Raw genomic sequence first — 17,453 nt, 5'->3', positions numbered from 1 at the left:
CAGTCCAGCTCATCCCTGCCTCCTTAACCATTCCACCCACCTCAAGCCCCACCCCCATCTTCTACCCACTAGTCTCATCCCACCTCCTTGACCTGTCCGTCCTCCCTGGACTGACCTATCCCCTCCCTCACTCCCCACCTACATTCACCATTACAGGCTCCAACCCCGCCTTTTTGACCTGTCTGTCTCCTCTGCGCCTATCTTCTCCTTTATCCATCCCCTATCTGCCTCCCCCTTTCTCCCTATTTATTTCAAAATCCCCTTTCCCTCCCCAATTTCTGAAGAAGGGTCTCGATCCAAGACGTCAGCTTTCCTGCTCCTCTGATGCTGCTTGGCCTGCTGTGTTCATCCAGCTCTATACATTGCTATCTCTCTTCAAGTGATAAATTGTCCTGATTTGGAACAACATCACTGCTTCTTCACTGTCACTGCTTCAACATACTGGAACTTCGCAGCACTCTGGGTGTACTCACACCATTTAGCTTGCAAGGGTTTGAGAAATCAGTTCACTAAGACCTTCTCCAGGGCAAAAACAAGTGGGCAATAAATGCTTGCACAGCCAGTGAGGCCTACATTCCATGAATAGATGTTTTTAAAAAAACTAATCCATACATAAGAGAAAAGTCGAACGCACAGCCTAGCACAGGATGGAACATTAGGGCTCCTTGGGTTGGGGCCTTAGTGCTTGGGCCAGAGACTGAAGGCAGGCATGAGGGCCCAGGGCCAGAAGCAGCACCGTGGCTGATCATTTCTGTCCCTCTCCCGCCCCAGGTTCTATTTCCAGACTCTGCTAAATCGTGAATTGCCACAAATGCTGTATCTAATTCCCATGAAGGAGAAATTGAGATACTCCAAATGACCTCAGCATTTTCTGAGATCAGGTGGAATAGAATGAAGGTCTCTCTAATGTTTGGCATATGGTAATTCCCGCTAGAATGTGATTATAGACAAGTAAGGGCAGGATCTAGCTCAGCTCCATCACACTGACTAAGCTGGCAAAAGAACAAATGAATTATCTTGGATGATGTATTTTCAGTGACTTCATAAACAAAGATAAAAGTAATATTTTTGGAAGAAGCGATTTGAACTTTCAATCCTTCCACTAAAAAATCCTGGCATGGTCTGTCCTCCACTTACTTAAATCAGCTGATAGAAATTCTCCAAACTTTCTCCCCAGACTATAAAATCCAAAACAGGTATAAATAACAAGTTCCTCGTCATGCTGCTTACTTTGCATGTTTCCTCGGTCAAAACAGCACAGGGGCTCTTGTGCTTTTTGGGGTATCTGATTATATTTATTCACCATTGGCATTAGTAGGAGGGGGAAGTGATTTGCTGGTGAACGATTTTCAACATTTTATATTGTATCCAGGACTGAATAAAAACTGCAAATTTCAGCCCTCAGCGATGCTCGCAATCACAACTTCACCATGTATATGATGGAAAAGCTCACTGTACCTTTCACTTTATCCTCCTTGATGAGCCTTTGAAATGGATCATGGAAATGTCTACATGAGGCAATCATATGGAGTAGAGGTAAATTCTTGATGATCAATACTGAGGGATAGGATTTACATTCATTTGGAAAGCCAAGGACTGTTTAGGGATAGTCAATATGGCTTTGTACATGGGAAATCATGTATAACTAATTGAAATTGTGTCTCACTAAATTAATTGAAATTTTTGAAGAAGTGACAAAGAGGATCGATGAAGTCTGAGCAGTAGACATGATCCATATGGACTTCAGTAAGGCATACACCAAGTTACCACGTGGTAGGCTGTTTAGCAAGCTTAGATCACATGGAATACAGGAAGGAAAAAAACAGAAGTTGCTGGAAAAGCTCAGCAGGTCTGGCAGCAGCTGTGAGGAAAAAAATTAATGTGAAGAAGGTCACCTCGAGTACAATGGAACCTTGATCAGATGGGCCAGTGGGCCAAGGAGTGGCAGATGGAGTTTAGTTTAGATAAATGTCAGTTGCTGCATTTTGGAAAGAAATCAGGGCAGGACTTATACACTCAATGGGAAGGTCCTGGGGAGTGTTGCTGAACAAACAGACCTTGGCGTGCAGGTTCATAGTTGCTTGCAAGGAGAGTCACAGGCAGACAGCATAGTGAAGAAGGTGCTTGGTATGCTTGCCTTAATTGGTCAGTGCGTTGAGTATAGGAGTTGGGAGCTCATGTTGCAGTTGGAGAGGACATTGGTCAGGCCACTTTTGGAACATTACGTTCAATTCTGGTCTCCCTGTTATAGGAAGGAAAGGGTTCAGAAAATATTTACAAGGATGTTGCCAGGGTTGGAGGGTTTGAGCTATAGGGAGAGGCTGAATGGGCTGGGGACATTTTTCCTGGGACGTCAGAGGCTGAGGGGTGACCTTACAGAAACTTATAAAATCGTGAGGGCATAGTTAGGGTAAATAGCCAAAGTCTTTTACCCAGGGTACAATTAAAGCATTTAAAAGGCATCTAGATGGGTACATGAATAAGAAAAGTTTAGAGGGATGTGGACCAAATGCAGACAAATGGGCCTAGATTAATTTAGGATATTCGGTCTTCATGGATGAGTTGGACCAAAAGATCTGTTTCCGTGCTGTACAACTATATGACTCTATGACTGAAAGGGGGTGGAAGATTATGGGATAATCAGGTCAGTCATGGTCTTACTGAATTGTGGATCAGGATCAGACTTCAGGGATCAAGTGGCCTATTCTAGCTCCTAATTTATGTGTTCATACATTTGTAATGACAGCACATAAACCTATAGCTTGATTCATTACACATATATAATTTACACATGTGAATGCACCAGTTGTCCATCTGATCAGCTGATCTGCCGAATCCAGAAGTATTTTACTCACGTAGCTCCACAAGTTTTTTTTGAGATTCAGTATAGCATAGAAGGAAACAATTCAACCCATAGTGTCAGGGCCTGTGTTTGCATTCCCCACCCTTTCCTCTGAAAATTTTCTCTCAAATTAATTATCCAAATCCCCTTTTGAGCTTCAACTGTATCAGCCTGCACCACGCTCTCAAATGCAATCCAGCTCCTAACTGCTTGTTGCATTTTTTAAAATTCCCATGTTGTCTTTGGATCTTTATCAATTAACCTAAATCAGTGTTCTCTGGATCACAATCCTTGCAATAATGGGAACAGTTTTTCTATATCCACCCTACCCAGAAGGGGGAGGTTGTGGTGTAGTGCTATGTCTCTGGACTACACTGGGTTCAAATCTTCCCTTAGCATATTTGAATTTAATTTGAATTCAATAAAAATTTATCTGAAACGTAACCACTGTTGGTTGTTGTAAAAAGCCATCTGATTCACTGATGTCCTTTGGGGAATAAATCTACCATTCCCACCTGACCTACATGTGACTCCAAACCCAAAGCAACGTGATTGTTAACTGCCCCTCAGGGCAATTACAGACAGGCTATAAATGCTGCCCACATCCCTTGAACAAATGAAGAAAGACATTTCACAATTTTGAACCCTGCCAACAAATCTCCTTGAAACATTTCCTCAGTGTCTCCAATTTGTCCATGCAACTGAAATCCCTCAACCTGCAGCCAGTCTTGTGATGCCTCCTTAAAGATCAGTGCCCAGAATTGGGTACAATTCTTCAACTGAGGATAAATCTATATTTTACAAAAGGTTCATCATAGCTCCCTTGTTTTTGCGCTCTATTCCTCTATTTATAAAGCCCAGAATGCCATTTGCTGTTTTAACACTTTCTCAGCCTGCCCTGCCAGCTTTATCAATTATCTCTCATTATTCCACTTCATCTGGGCGAGGAAGGTGCAGAAACCTGTATTGGAAACTAAAGGTCCATTCTGCCTGTATTTCTAAAAGAGCAACACTGTGATTCTGAAAGCCATTGCAGATCTCAAATCAACAATCCATGCAGTGGAGCTGCATTGCAGGATTCACTGATATTTTAGAAATCATTGGCATCCCCTAAGCTCCCCTCAACTCCATCAAACTTCTCCACATGAAAATGATCAGCAGAGTTTGGGACAGAATTCACAATATGTCCCTTTAACCTGTACCTGAAACGAGAAGGAGAAAGTTTCCTTCCAGCTCACCCTGTCTTGTGTCCATAAAGTATTGTCATCATTTGATTTAATTTCAAAATATCAATGTGCTCTTTTAGTGTATGTTTACAAAGTACTTCTTACACCATATAACCTCTACTCTTCTCTCCTACATCAAATCTTTAACAAGATGCTGCAAAATGCAAAACATTAATATGAGACCACTATTACAAAAGGATATGTTTAAGAGAAGTCAGGATAATAGACTGTCAATCATTTGAACAGTGAATTCCTGTTTGTTCTTATTCTTACGATAAAATGTTTAATTGGAATCACAACATATCTGTGAATTCACAAGGATGGAATGCCACTGCTTTTCACATTCACCCTTAACTTAAACTTTGTCTCTGGCATTACTCAATGTTCTTCTGTAAAAAGTCTAAAAGCTGAACAGTTCTGTAAGTTGATAGAATGTGAGGCTGGATGACCCTTCATCAGACCCTTCCTTTGATGAAGGGTCTAGGCCCGAAACGTCAGCTTTTGTGCTCCTGAGATGCTGCTTGGCCTGCTGTGTTCATCCAGCCTCACATTTTATTATCTTGGATTCTCCAGCATCTGCAGTTCCTATTATCTCTGTAAATTGATAGACTGGCTGTGCAAGCTTTCTACATGGTGCCAAAGGCAATTCCTGGGCACGTCTTGAGTCTAGTTCAATACAGACATCAGTACAGGCATGAATGAAACCACACCTGAAATACTGCATACAATTTTAGTCCCCTAACTTGAAGAGGGATGTACTGTATTGGAGGTGGTACAGAGGACGTTCACTGGATTAATTCTGGAGATGAGGGGTTTGTCTTATGGAGAGAGATTAAGCAGTTTAGGCCTGTACTGTCAAGAATTTAGGAGAATGAGAGGAGATCTAATTGAGGTACATAAGATGCTAAAGGGGTTTGACAAAGTAGACATAGAGAGGATGTGATTTGGGGCAGTGTAGAATGATAGGCTATCATTTTGGAATGAGGAGCGGCAGTTTTAATAGTGATGGGAAGAAATTACTCCTCTGGAGAGATGATGAATCTGTGGAATTCACTATCCCAGAGTGCAGTGGATGCTGGGACATTGAGTAAATTTAAGGAATAGTTAGGCAGATTTTTAATTAGTAATGGGTTGAAGGGCTTTGAAGAGAGGGCAGGAAGGTGGAGTTGAAGCCAAAATGAGATCAGCCAATGATCAAATCAAATGGCAGAACAGACTCGAGGGGCTGAGTGACCTAGTCCTGCACCTGTTTCTTATATAAAACTAGGCCTCTTTCACAGTGGCTGCAATTCAGAATGTTTGACCCTATGCCCACCACTGTAACTGGGTTATAGCTGTTAATTGTAATGTCCAAGCATTTAAATAGGCAGGCATTCATTGTAGCCAACCAAGGGATCAAGAGTATGTGTGTAAATTTGAAGCAAGATACGGATCGCTGAATATAGAATCCCTACAGCGTGGAAGGAGGCCATTTGGCCCATCGAGTCCACAAGTGCCGCTAAACAGCATCCCACCCAGACCCAATCCCTGTAACCCTGCATTTCCCATGGCTAACCCACTTAACCTGCACATCTTTGAGCTTCGGAAACCAGAGCACCCGGATACAAACCACAAACACACACATGGGGAGAACACGCAAACTCCACACTGACAGTCGCTCAGGGTGGAATCAAACCCAGGTCCCCCGCGCTGTGAGAAAGCAGAGCTAACCACTGAGCCACCATGCGTGTTGACATGTAACATCATGTTAGAGCTACACAGGAGACACATGGAGACATCAGAAGATGCAACTGGTCATTGTGTAATTCCATACAGTAATTCTACAACTGTGCAGGAGAAACAAGGTACCAGCAAGAGAAATGGAATAATAAGCAATAAACAATTAAGAATTTAAGGGAACAATAAGCCATCAAAGCTATCACAGAGGAAATTGGAATTAAAACAGTTAATGCTGTTATTTGAAAGAGTGGTAAAGCACAGTTTTCTAAATGGAACAAAACCAAATTGCATAATATATGGTGAGAAGTGCTGGAAGTGAAAAATGGTGTTTGACGGCGCTCACTTCTGGATGAGATTGGAGGGTGCGCTGGAATCCCTTCAATTCCAATATTCGTATCCAATCTCCCACTTCCTGTGCATGACATTCTAGTGCAAAAATAAAGTCACAGCTCCCTCTTTTAAAAACGGCATTCGAAAACTTTTACAAAACTGTCCTTCCCCTTTCATTGGGAGTAGAACAGATTCCTCGAAACACGGTGTCAGCGTTTTCCAGGAAGTTTGCCCAGGGGCTGTGCTATGTTTGTTTCTTCATATGCTTTCTCAAAAAAAAACTCTCAATCCGTTATGATTAGATCGTCGACGTCCTACACTATTATTGGCGACGGAGGAGAACGTTTGTATTAAAAGGATGCCTTAAATCCTAAAAGTAGTCATAGGAAACTCACCGAAGTCTTAATGTCGTTCCCATAATGTTCCTCGGTGGCATTAAGAGCGGAATTCATCGCCATGATTCCTTAAATAAGATAGAAAAGAGCAGAAAGCGGATCAAATAGAGAACTCTCGCTATCAAGCGTTTAAAAAAAGTTGGTAATCGTAAAGGACCTGATGTTGACTAAAGCCCCCGCAGTCGACATCCAGAATGGTTTGAATGCATTGGGGTAAAGCGGGACTTCTGATATCAAATCCCATTGATAATTAAATACCTGACTTTTTCTCGGAGCAGTGAAACGACGGCTGTAGGTACTGTAGTTATGACCTTGCGAAGAGGCACTGAACCAAAGGGGCAAAAGAAGCTTGCTTCCAACAGAATTGGCAGACTCTCAGATTAACATGGAGTCCCCTTATCCTCTGACAATTTTTCCCAAGTGGATCTGCACAAAACTGCTCAATAACTTACAGCCACCCCCTTCTCCCATTGAGGAGCAGAATCAAAATACAAACCCTTCTGTCAGGTTTTTTTTTCAAAAAAGGACCAAACTCGCTCCTTTCTCGTTAATGAATTAAGTTTCCCTGTAGCCAATGTGTTGCTGTCAATCAGGATTCTCTTGTGCTTTGGTAAAATGTAACTGGTCTGAGAATCTATATATAAAACGCTCTGCTGTGGAGAGTGACTGCCGCAACCAAAGTGCAAAGCAGCCAGTTAAAGCTCAGTTAAACCTTGCCCATAATCACAAAACGTCCCAGTGTACCTCCACGAAACGGCGAAAGCAAGAGCGCGCCCCGTCCTCTCACTCACTCATGGGTGAGAAACCCCAAGGTGAGAGAGAGAGACAAAATCCGAAACAAAGTAACTTGCTCAGTCTAAGGTGCAAGTCTCTCAGAAACTTAGCAGTTGCCTCAGTCACATTCGGTTTTGGGCGTAGTTTGCGCCGTTTTAGGCTTGTTACCAACGTTCAGTTTTACTGAGAGCGTATTGCTTTTAGGTCTGTACAGTGAGTAGATCTCCTGCGAAATTGCTGTTCCATCAATGGTGGATTACTATTTATTCGTCATGGATCATCCGATCGAATCTGCGTTATTACCCTGAAACAATGTTGCTAGCAGTGAGACTATACTCCAGTGTAGAATATTGTCATTATTAGTGAGGCTGTAACCCAGTATGGAATATTGTCATTATTAGGACTTTGGTTCGACCACATTTGGAATCCTGCGTACAGTTCTGGTCGCCACATTACCAAAAGGATGTGAATGCCTTCGACAGGGTGCAGAAGAGGTTCACCAGGATGTTGCCTGGTATGGAGGGCGCTAGCTATGAAGGGAGGTTGAGTAGATTAGGATTATTTTCATTAGAAAGACAAAGGTTGAGGAGGGACCTGATTGAGGTCTACAAAATCATGAGAAGTATAGACAGGGTGGATAGCAAGAAACTTTTTCCTAGAGTGGGGGACTCAATTACTAGGGGTCATGAGTTCAAGGCGAGAAGGGAAAAGTTTAAGGGAGATATTTGTGGAAAGTTCTTTACGCAGAGGGTGATGGGTGCCTGGAACATGTTGCCAGAACGTGTTGAGGTGGGCACAATAGCCTCATTTAAGATGTATCTAGACAGATACAGGAATGGGCAGGGAGCAGAGGGATACAGATCCTGGGAAAGTAGGCGACAGGTTTAGATAGAGGATGTGGATCGGCGCAGGCTTGGAGGGCCGAAGGGCCTGTTCCTGTGCTGTAATTTTCCTTGTTCTTTGTTCTTTAATGAGGCTGTACCCCAGTATGGAACATTGTCATTATTAGCGAGACAGTACCCCAGTATGGAATATTGTCATTATTTGCAGATGTGGTATCAAGTATGAAATATCATCACTTTCATTATCAATAAGGCTCTTCCCCATTATGGACAATTGTCATTAGTGAGGCTGTTTCCAATATGAAATATTGTTACTATTTCTGAGGATATTCCCCCAGTATGAAGTATTGTCATTACCAGTTAGGCTGCTCCCCGGTATGAAACACTAATATTATTAGTAAACCTTTAACCTACGATATATATATATTCTTTCTGAATCACAGACTTTCTGTCGTGCAGAAAGACACTATTCAGCATGTGTGTAACACAGTCATCCTTTGTCAGACTGCGCCCGAGTATGAAAACTTGCATTACTAGTGAGGCTGTACCCCAACACAGATTATTGTCATTGGCTGTCTTGGAACCTAACTGGGGGAAGGCAATGCACCAACTCAGCATGTGTTCCCAAGTGAGACTGTATGTCAACATGGGAAACAGTATTGTTATTACCAATGGAGCTGTTTCCAGGTGAAATATTATCATTACTAGTACCAGCATTGTTTTAGCTCTGGAGCTTCTTGAGTCGATACTGTTTGTGGTACAGCAAATGGGGAATGAGAAGCCTTTCTACTGATCAGAACATACACTCATTGCATGTTCTTGGTTATTTAGAATGAAAGCAACCATATCCTATTAAAATGATCTGTGCACAATTTGTGAATTAAGTCGGGTTTTATCACATTTAGACTCTGCAACAATGCACAGCTACCATCTGGATCATCCCATGTCAATGATGAAACATTTCACACTGCTGAAATTACCCCTTTGTGATCTATCTATCATGTTTTGATTGGCCAGTCCCCTGACTGGACAGACTTCATCCCTGCAGACCAGTATAAAAGAACTGAATCGAAACATTAACTCTGCTCTCTCTCCGCAGATGCTGCCAGACCTGCTGAGTTTGTCCAGCAATTTCTGTGTTTATTTCTGATTTCCATGATCCATAGTTCTTTTTTTTTAATAAAAGATCTCTCTGTTCTGTCATTCATCAGTCCTCAGAAGCTCAGGAAGTGAATAAATATTTCCCTTTTCAAACAATTAATATCATATACTAGGTTTGTTACATAGCAGCCAGATGAATCAATCACTTTGGTGCCATTTCAGGAGACATTTTTAAACATTAGGTCACTTAAAACCTTAAAATGCCTTGCCTTTTCAACAACTTGTACTTCTATAGAATAAAAGCAAAATACTGTTGATGCTCTAAATCTGAAACAATCAGAGAATGCTGGAGATACTCAGCAGGTTGGGCAGCATCTGTGGAGAGAGAAGCAGTGTTAATGTTTTGGGACTGGAATGACAGTTCCTCGAAACTTCAGAACAAGCATGCCAAATCCCAAATCTTTCAGGCAAGGGGTGAGATCTTAGTATCACAGCCATTACAAGATGAATCAGTGAAAGCATGATTCAGTGATCCATACAGGATAATGAGAAAGATTGATGAATTAAGTTGTCCAATTGTCACTCTAGATCACTGGGAAAAGTATTGGCGTGTTGCATCAATTTACTGGAGCATTAAAACAGGCACAGTGTGTGTACGTGTTTTTTCTGTGTGAAAGAACAGGACCCAAATAATTACATTAATATATGTAGCTTCCAGTTTGTAGAATGTGCAAAGAATTATGCTGACAACCAGTTTAGGATATTCAGTTGGGGCTCATGATTGATTGAGGCTTGGATTGAGGATTGGCTGTCTGACAGAAGGCAGAGAGTTGGGATAAAAGGCTCTTTCTCGGAATGGCAACCGGTGACGAGCGGTGTCCCACAGGGTTCAGTGTTGGGGCCACAGCTGTTCACCTTATATATTAATGATCTGGATGAAGGGACTGGGGGCATTCTGGCGAAGTTTGCCGATGATACGAAGATAGGTGGACAGGCAGGTAGTACTGAGGAGGTGGGGAAGCTGCAGAAAGATTTAGACAGTCTAGGAGAGTGGCCCAGGAAATGGCTGATGAAATTCAATGTGAGAAAATGTGAGGTTTTGCACTTTGGAAAAAAGAATACAGGCATGGACTATTTTCTAAACGGTGAGAAAATTCGCAAATCAGAAGTGCAACAGGATCTGGGAGTGTTGGTCCAGGATTCTCTAAAGGTTAACTTGCAGGTAGAGTCCGTAATTAAGAAAGCGAATGTAATGTTGTCGTTTATTTCAAGAGGGTTGGAATATAAAAACAGCGATGTGCTTCTGAGGCTTTATAAGGCTCTAGTTAGGCCCCATTTGGAATACTGTGTCCAATTTTGGGCCCCACATTTCAGGAAGGACATAATGGCCCTGGAGCGTGTCCAGCGGAGATTCACACGGATGATCCCTGGAATGGTAGGTTTAACGTAGGATGAATGGCTAAGGATCCTGGGATTGTACTCATTAGAGTTTAGAAGGTTGAGGGGAGATCTAATAGAAACTTACAAGATAATGTATGGTTTAAAAGGGTGGATGGTAGGAAGTTGTTTCCATTAGGCGGGGAGACTAGGACCCGTGGGCACAGCCTTAAAATTAGAGGGGGTAAATTTAAAATTGAAATGAGATGACATTTCTTCAGCCAGAGAGTGGTGGGCTTGTGGAATTCATTGCCGCAGAGTGCAGTGGAGGCTGGGACGTTGGATGCCTTCAAGGCAGAGATTGACAAATTCTTGATCTCAGAAGGAATCAAGGGCTACGGGGAGAGTGCAGGGAAGTGGTGTTGAAATGCCCATCAGCCATGATTTAAATGGTGGAGTGGACTTGATGGGCCGAATGGCCTTACTTCCACTCCTATGTCTTATGGTCTTATGATTTGGTGCACTTGGATACTTTGGAAGCTACATATATATTCTCCTTATATCAATGTCCTCACACCCATTCTTGGTTAGGGTGTCACATTTGCCATTCTCCAATCTATTGGCTTCTCCCTGTATATCAGGAAAATTGGAGGATTATGGTAATCCCCGCCTTTAACAGCTTTGGACATAAGCTGAGTGATTTCCTCATTCTGAACATAGCCAGCCTTTCCAGAACACACTGCAATCAATTTTCACATTCCATTACTTCTACCATGTCTTCATTGACTGACATTTTGTCAACATCTTCTTCGTTAATAAATATTAGACCACTCAATTAGTATTCTAGGTGGCCTTTTGTCTCTAAACTTGTATCATGCTGTTTGTCTCTGTTAGGGCTCGACCTTTCTGCACCCCTCCACATCTAGTTACCCACTGTCACAAGCCAGAGGAAGATTTTTGGGTTACCTTTTACATTAATTATCATTTCTTTCTCACATGTTCTCTTTGTCAGTCTTATTTTGCTCTTCATCACATTGTATTTGGCATGGCTTTCACTTTACAAGTTCATCAAATATGCATCATTCATCCTTTTTTTTATTGTTTCTTCATTCTCTCCTGTGTCACCCAAGGAACTTGACTTCGGTTCTCTGGCCTTTTGTCTTTGTTTGGCCCACCACATTCCTTGTGCTAAGTACAGCATGCCACCCACTAAGTTAGACCAAAACACATCGGTCAGGGAACTTCTCCTTAACATATTTCAGAAATCCTTGCCCCTCAACTCCTTTTACTTTAGCAATAACCAAATTGATATTTGAGGAACTAAAGTTCATCAGTATTACTGCTCCACATATATACTTTTTGCAAGTATTTTCCTACAGACTTGCTTCTCAATTTTTCTCTCTCACTGCTTAGAGAACAAAGAATATGATTATATCTTTCTTGCTTCTCAACTCTAACTAAATGAATTTTGTCTTTGTCTTCCCAAGATCATCCTCTCTTACCAATAGTACAATGTCTCCCTTAATCCAAACTGCCAACCCCAATTTCCCGTATTCCTTCTCTACCTTTTCTGAGCACTCAGTTATTTTCCATAAAACCAAAGAACTTCAGATGCCGGAGATTTAAAATAAAAGAAAGTGCTGGAAAAACTCATCAGGTCCAGCAGCATCTGCAGAAAGAGAAACAAAGTTAACAGTTCAAGCCCAATGTGACACTTCTGCAGAACTTCAAGTCTTATTTCTGTTCTTCGCCATGGTGTGATTGACATTGCATGAAAGAAGCTACAAGGGAACTAACAGCACAAAACGCACGATGTGTGGACAGATTCTTCTCATACAGAGATAATGGGAATTGCAGATGCTGGAGAATCCGAGATAACAAATTGTGGAGCTGGATGACGACAGCAGGCCAAGCAGCATCTTAGGAGCACAAAAGCTGACGTTTCGGGCCTAGACCCTTCAGAGTCTAGGCCTGAAATGTCAGATTTGTGCTCCTAAGATGCTGCTTGTTCTTCTCATACATATTCTTTGTAGGGTACAGAAATGGTTATGGGAATGTGCTAGGAATCCAAACATGGTATCTACAAAGTTCTCTCTATGACAGGTTGTGAAACAGAATTTTATAGAAGTGCTTATCAGTGGACTAATTTAATGCAAGTATCTGAAAGCTGCCATATCATTGCCGAAATATTTGTTTAGTGGCAACGCTGTCTGGTCCTGCATGTTTTATTAATGACAGTGGTCTAATAAACGATTGCTCATCAGGGATTGAGTAGCTCCATTTATTTAAAACACTAAAATACTTTGCAAATTACGAAGCAGAGATTACAGCAAAAGCATACAATTTGTCAGTAGGCAGTTTGCAGACCCACAGCAAACTAACTGGCAGGCAGAGTCTCAATATTGTGTGTATAGAGCACATGAAATCCTTAAAGATGTACTCTCCTAAGACAAGGTATGCATAGGAGGCAACATATGCCTCCTTTCAAAATAAAGTTTAATGATATGCAACAACAAGTGAGCTTATGAGTCTCTGTAAAATATAGGTAATTTATTGATATTTTCAGTTCCCATGATGGTGACTTTGGCAGCTAATTTGCAGTCATCAGCGACGCTGCACATTGTTCCTGTTTGTGTTATCAAGTTTATGTTTTATGGAAAAATTGCTGTTGCAGAAATTGAAAATCCTGAAGCTGTCTGTGCAGCCAGGTTCTGCGCCAGATTAACCATAGACTGATCTTACGGTAAAACAAACAAGGGCAGGGCTTTTACAATTAAAAGTAGGGCCTTGGATAGTACTGTAGAAGACAGACCTAGCATTCAGGTACATAATTCTTCGAAGTTTGTGTCACAAGTAGTCAGGTTCTCTGACCTTTTGTCTCTTAGCACATTTGCCTTCATTACTCAGACCTCTGAGTGTTGGAGTTGAGACATCATCTCAAGGTTGTATAGGATGTTGGTGAGGCCTCTTCTAGAGTACTGTGTCCCGTTTTGGTCACCCTGTTGTAGGAAGGTTTTTATTAAGCTGGAAAAGGTTCAGAAAAGTTTTACCAGGATGTTGCCAAGCAGGCAGGATTTGAGTTATACAGAGAGGCTGGATAGGCCAAGACTTCTTTGATTGAAGTGTAGGAGGTTGAGGGGTGACCTTAAAGAAGTTTCTAAAATCATTTGGGTACAGATAAGATGTCTTTTCCCTGGAGTTGGGAATTTCAAGAGCAGGGTGCATATTTTAAGGTGAGAGAAGAAAGATTTAAAAAGGCATGAGGGGCAATTTTTTACATAGAGAGTAGTTTGTAGGTGGAATGAACTGTCAGAGGAAGAAGTGGATGTGGGTATAGTTATTATGTTTAAAACACATGTAGATAAGTTCATGAATAAGAGATGTTTGGATGGATATGGACCAAGGGCAGGTAGGTGGGACTAGTTTAGTTTAGGATTATGGTTGGCATGGACTGGTTGGACTGAAGGTGTGCTGTCAATGTGGCATGACTGTATATTACTATTATGAGTGGTTCAAATCTTCTTGGCATTACTGTTTTGTTCTTGAACAACTTCTAGCTCACATTGAAGCATTTGACCCTATGCCTTGGATTCTTCTAATTCTAGCAAAACTTCAGAATTCTGTAGGTCCGGTATATTTTTCACCTTCATAATGTGCTCTAACAACTGGCAAGACTCTTCAACTATTTTCTTTTTCTTTTTGTTTCATTTGAAGCCTGGTTGTCTTCCATTTGCTGCTTCATGATTGTTTGGTTTCCTTCTTGTCTTCCTTGATTTCTTTCACTAGACCACCATTGATGGTATCTATTTTTGAAAAGACTGCCCTAAATGATTTGTACAAGTGACTTGTTCTGTACGCTGTGCATCTCCATCTTTGCAAGTCTGTCATTTTTTCCAGCATTCCTGAGCTCAAGCGGATGTTCTGCAGTCTCTCATGCTGAGCCTGATCTACTTTACATGTGGGTTTCCCAATATCTTCCTGTAAGTCAGCAATATTTTCACTGGATTCATAATCTTTCCTTCCTTTCTTTCCTTCATTTATCTTTGTGAAAAGAGCAGAGATATCTCCAAAAGACTGCATCATCTCAGAGACGGTACTCTCAAGCATGGATTTATTTTGAGCTAGTTGTTCATCCATTTCTTTTCAAGTTTAATTTTTCAGAGACCTGACACTTTGATCCCATTAATTCAAAAGGAACTGATGTATTCTGTTCTTTTTTTTATATCCAGTTTGATGAGCGATTTCTTGAGCAGTCTGCTGCGGTTTCCGTTGTGTTTCTGATGTCTGGCTGATTCCATGAATCGTGACTGGTGTGAGGTCGTGGCATACTTGTAGAACTGCAATTGTTGGTCTAAAGTCTATGCTGCAACATTTAAGTAATTGTTTGCACTTGTACTCCAACAACTATCAATTCTACACATGAAATTATGAACCATTGTTAACTGAATGTTTTAAATTTGCAGGTTGTGCCATGGATTTCCATGTCTGTAGGTATATATTTTTTAGAATTCACAGGAGTAATATATTGGCACTCGCCCTTTGTAAATCGTAATAATTAAGAATAGTTGCCAATTTTCTGAGGACAGATCATTTGAATTTTGCAAACATTTCAAACAGTGTGATAACATTGGTGTTTTCCGTGAGATTGACAGAGTGAAACATGTTCACCACTTTTTGTCTCACCATGTATATTGTCATATTGTGGTTAGCTGATCATTTAAACCTTTGGCAGTATACCAGAAGGTTGCTATTGTAGCTTGTATGTACTCCTTGTTTGTGCTCTGTATGGTCAGTATATGGCTCTTAGTAGCTTCATCAGCCTTTGCTGTAGTGCACCTCCTCTGTCAACGTGTTTTCTGCTGCATGCTGGCAATATTGATTGAAAGCTAGACATTTACTTGGTGAATGCACACTTTCTGCATGTATTGTTCTGTTTAGGCATTTTAGTAGCTGCACCAACTGTTAAGTTTGTACTTACAACCTGTGTGCTTCACTGAGCTGTGAGGACCACTCTGTACTTACATCCATCCTTCAATAGATCTTCAATGCTATAAGTCCTCATTTTGTCTATCAAATCATTCTGGAACCTTCTATGGAACTGGGTGCGACCACCAGCTCAACAATTCTGTTTATAGGTCCATGTCTGAAAAATCATAGAAAGCATCCTTTTCTCTGCAGCAGCTCCCAAAGTGGTCTGTGATTTTGTAGGCATCTGTAGAATTGATATGGATTCTAGACAATTGGTTGTTTACACATTATAAGTTAAGAAGCTGACCTGACAGCAAAACCAATGGATTCTAGTCAATGAATACAGAAGTTTAATTTGACACTGAAATGGTATTTTAATATGGCCCTATTCCTTTAGCTATCTTTTAACTCCTTCAGCTGTTAATCCTGACAGGTTAAGTCTGCATAGACCTTTAGTCTCAACTGTTAAGCAACTCTGAATGATTTATGTTTCTGCATTGGAAAAACCTGGATCTAGAAACCATAGCTCTGAATGCTGATTAAACATTTTAACTTTTAACTTCTGTTAGGGGGTCTTTTATGTCCTAATCTACACTAAGGAATTTGTGGACTTTCTGACAATATGATCTTCCCTTGTTTACTATTGATCCAGTACATACACTGACCACTGACCTTTCTCAAGACTGATAAACTAGCCTTTCAATAGGGATTTGTCTGCTTCGCCATAAATTGTTTTCAACACTCTCAGATGCTGTCACACACAAAGATATCAAATATTGTCCCATGTACTTTAGCACAATTTAAGACAGTTGACCATGCTTTTCACCTTTAGATAACTTTTCCTGCTGACTGTTAAAGCACGACTGGCCTCATCACCAAAATCTCTTCCATTGCTGCTCACCATTTCCTGTTCATGATCATGGTCTACTAATCGATTGCTCATCAGAAATTAACTCATTTCATGTATTCATGGAATCATAGAATCGCTATAGTGTTGAAACAGGCCCTTCAGCCCAACAAGTCCACACTAACCCTTGGAGCATCCCATCCAGATATATCCCCCTATAACCCACCTAATCTACACATCTCTGAATGCTATGGGTAATTTAGCACGGCCAGACCACCTAGCCTTCATGTCTTTGGACTGTGGGAGGAAACCGGAGCACCTGGTGGAAACCCACGCACACACTACACAGTCACTCGAGGGTGGAATTGAACCCGGCTGCTAGCACTGTGAGGCAGCAGTGCTAACTGCTGAGCCAGTGTGCCGCCAGTATTACCTTAGTTAAAAAGTAAAACACATTACAAGTTATGAAACTGACCTTACAGCAAAACCAAATGATTTATGTATGCGTCCAGCTTGCAGACCACGGGCAGACTAACTGGCAGGTAGAATCACAACATTGTATACACACAGCAATATGGGGTTCTTAAAGGTGAACTCACCTAAAGGCAGAGTACACATACAACACTTTTAACGCAGCCAAAAAACACTGGGTGGCTACTACAAATATAAAGATGTCAGCAGCTGCTAAGAGGTTATCCACCTGTATCACTTGCTATGGTTGTCGACAATCCTCAACATTGTCAGTTTGTTTCTCAGGATGATCACAGCAGCAATCCTTGGATCCTTTAAAGACATGGTATTGAATCTTCTTTGATTGTAGAAAATTAATTTTGGAATAATATCACATTATCTGCAGCATCGCTTTTTTGAGGGGGGATCGGAGTAAACAAAAAAACTTGTTTCTCTCTTTTTTTTGGAGCAGTGATGTTGAATGATCTCCCTCCCAATCTATTGAACAGACAATCTTGTGTTGGGGGAGGGCTACACTCTCAGAATTGCTGTCTACTACATAAGAGCTTAAACCATGACTTC

General features: G+C 41.3%; 1 protein-coding gene across 2 annotated transcripts in view; it reads right to left on the bottom strand.

Annotated features, from left to right (window-relative positions):
• LOC125458875 (protein ATP1B4-like) overlaps nucleotides 1–7,104 on the bottom strand; it is a 61,421-nt gene extending 54,317 nt beyond the window's left edge. Inside the window, exons 1-2 of one of the 2 annotated variants that reach the window (XM_048544662.2) lie at nucleotides 7,009–7,104; nucleotides 6,513–6,580 (exon numbers count right to left, since the gene is read on the bottom strand). In XM_048544662.2, coding sequence (XP_048400619.1) covers nucleotides 6,513–6,575 — 63 coding nt within the window. In that variant the 5' untranslated portion in view covers nucleotides 6,576–6,580; nucleotides 7,009–7,104. The other variant, XM_048544661.2, reaches the window with a different exon arrangement.
• Nucleotides 7,105–17,453: the final 10,349 nt, after the last annotated feature.

Source organism: Stegostoma tigrinum, chromosome 15, assembly GCF_030684315.1.
Source record: "Stegostoma tigrinum isolate sSteTig4 chromosome 15, sSteTig4.hap1, whole genome shotgun sequence".
NCBI lineage: Eukaryota > Metazoa > Chordata > Chondrichthyes > Orectolobiformes > Stegostomatidae > Stegostoma > Stegostoma tigrinum.
Note: the sequence above shows the minus strand (reverse complement) of the source record. Positions and strands in the feature narration are given on the sequence as shown.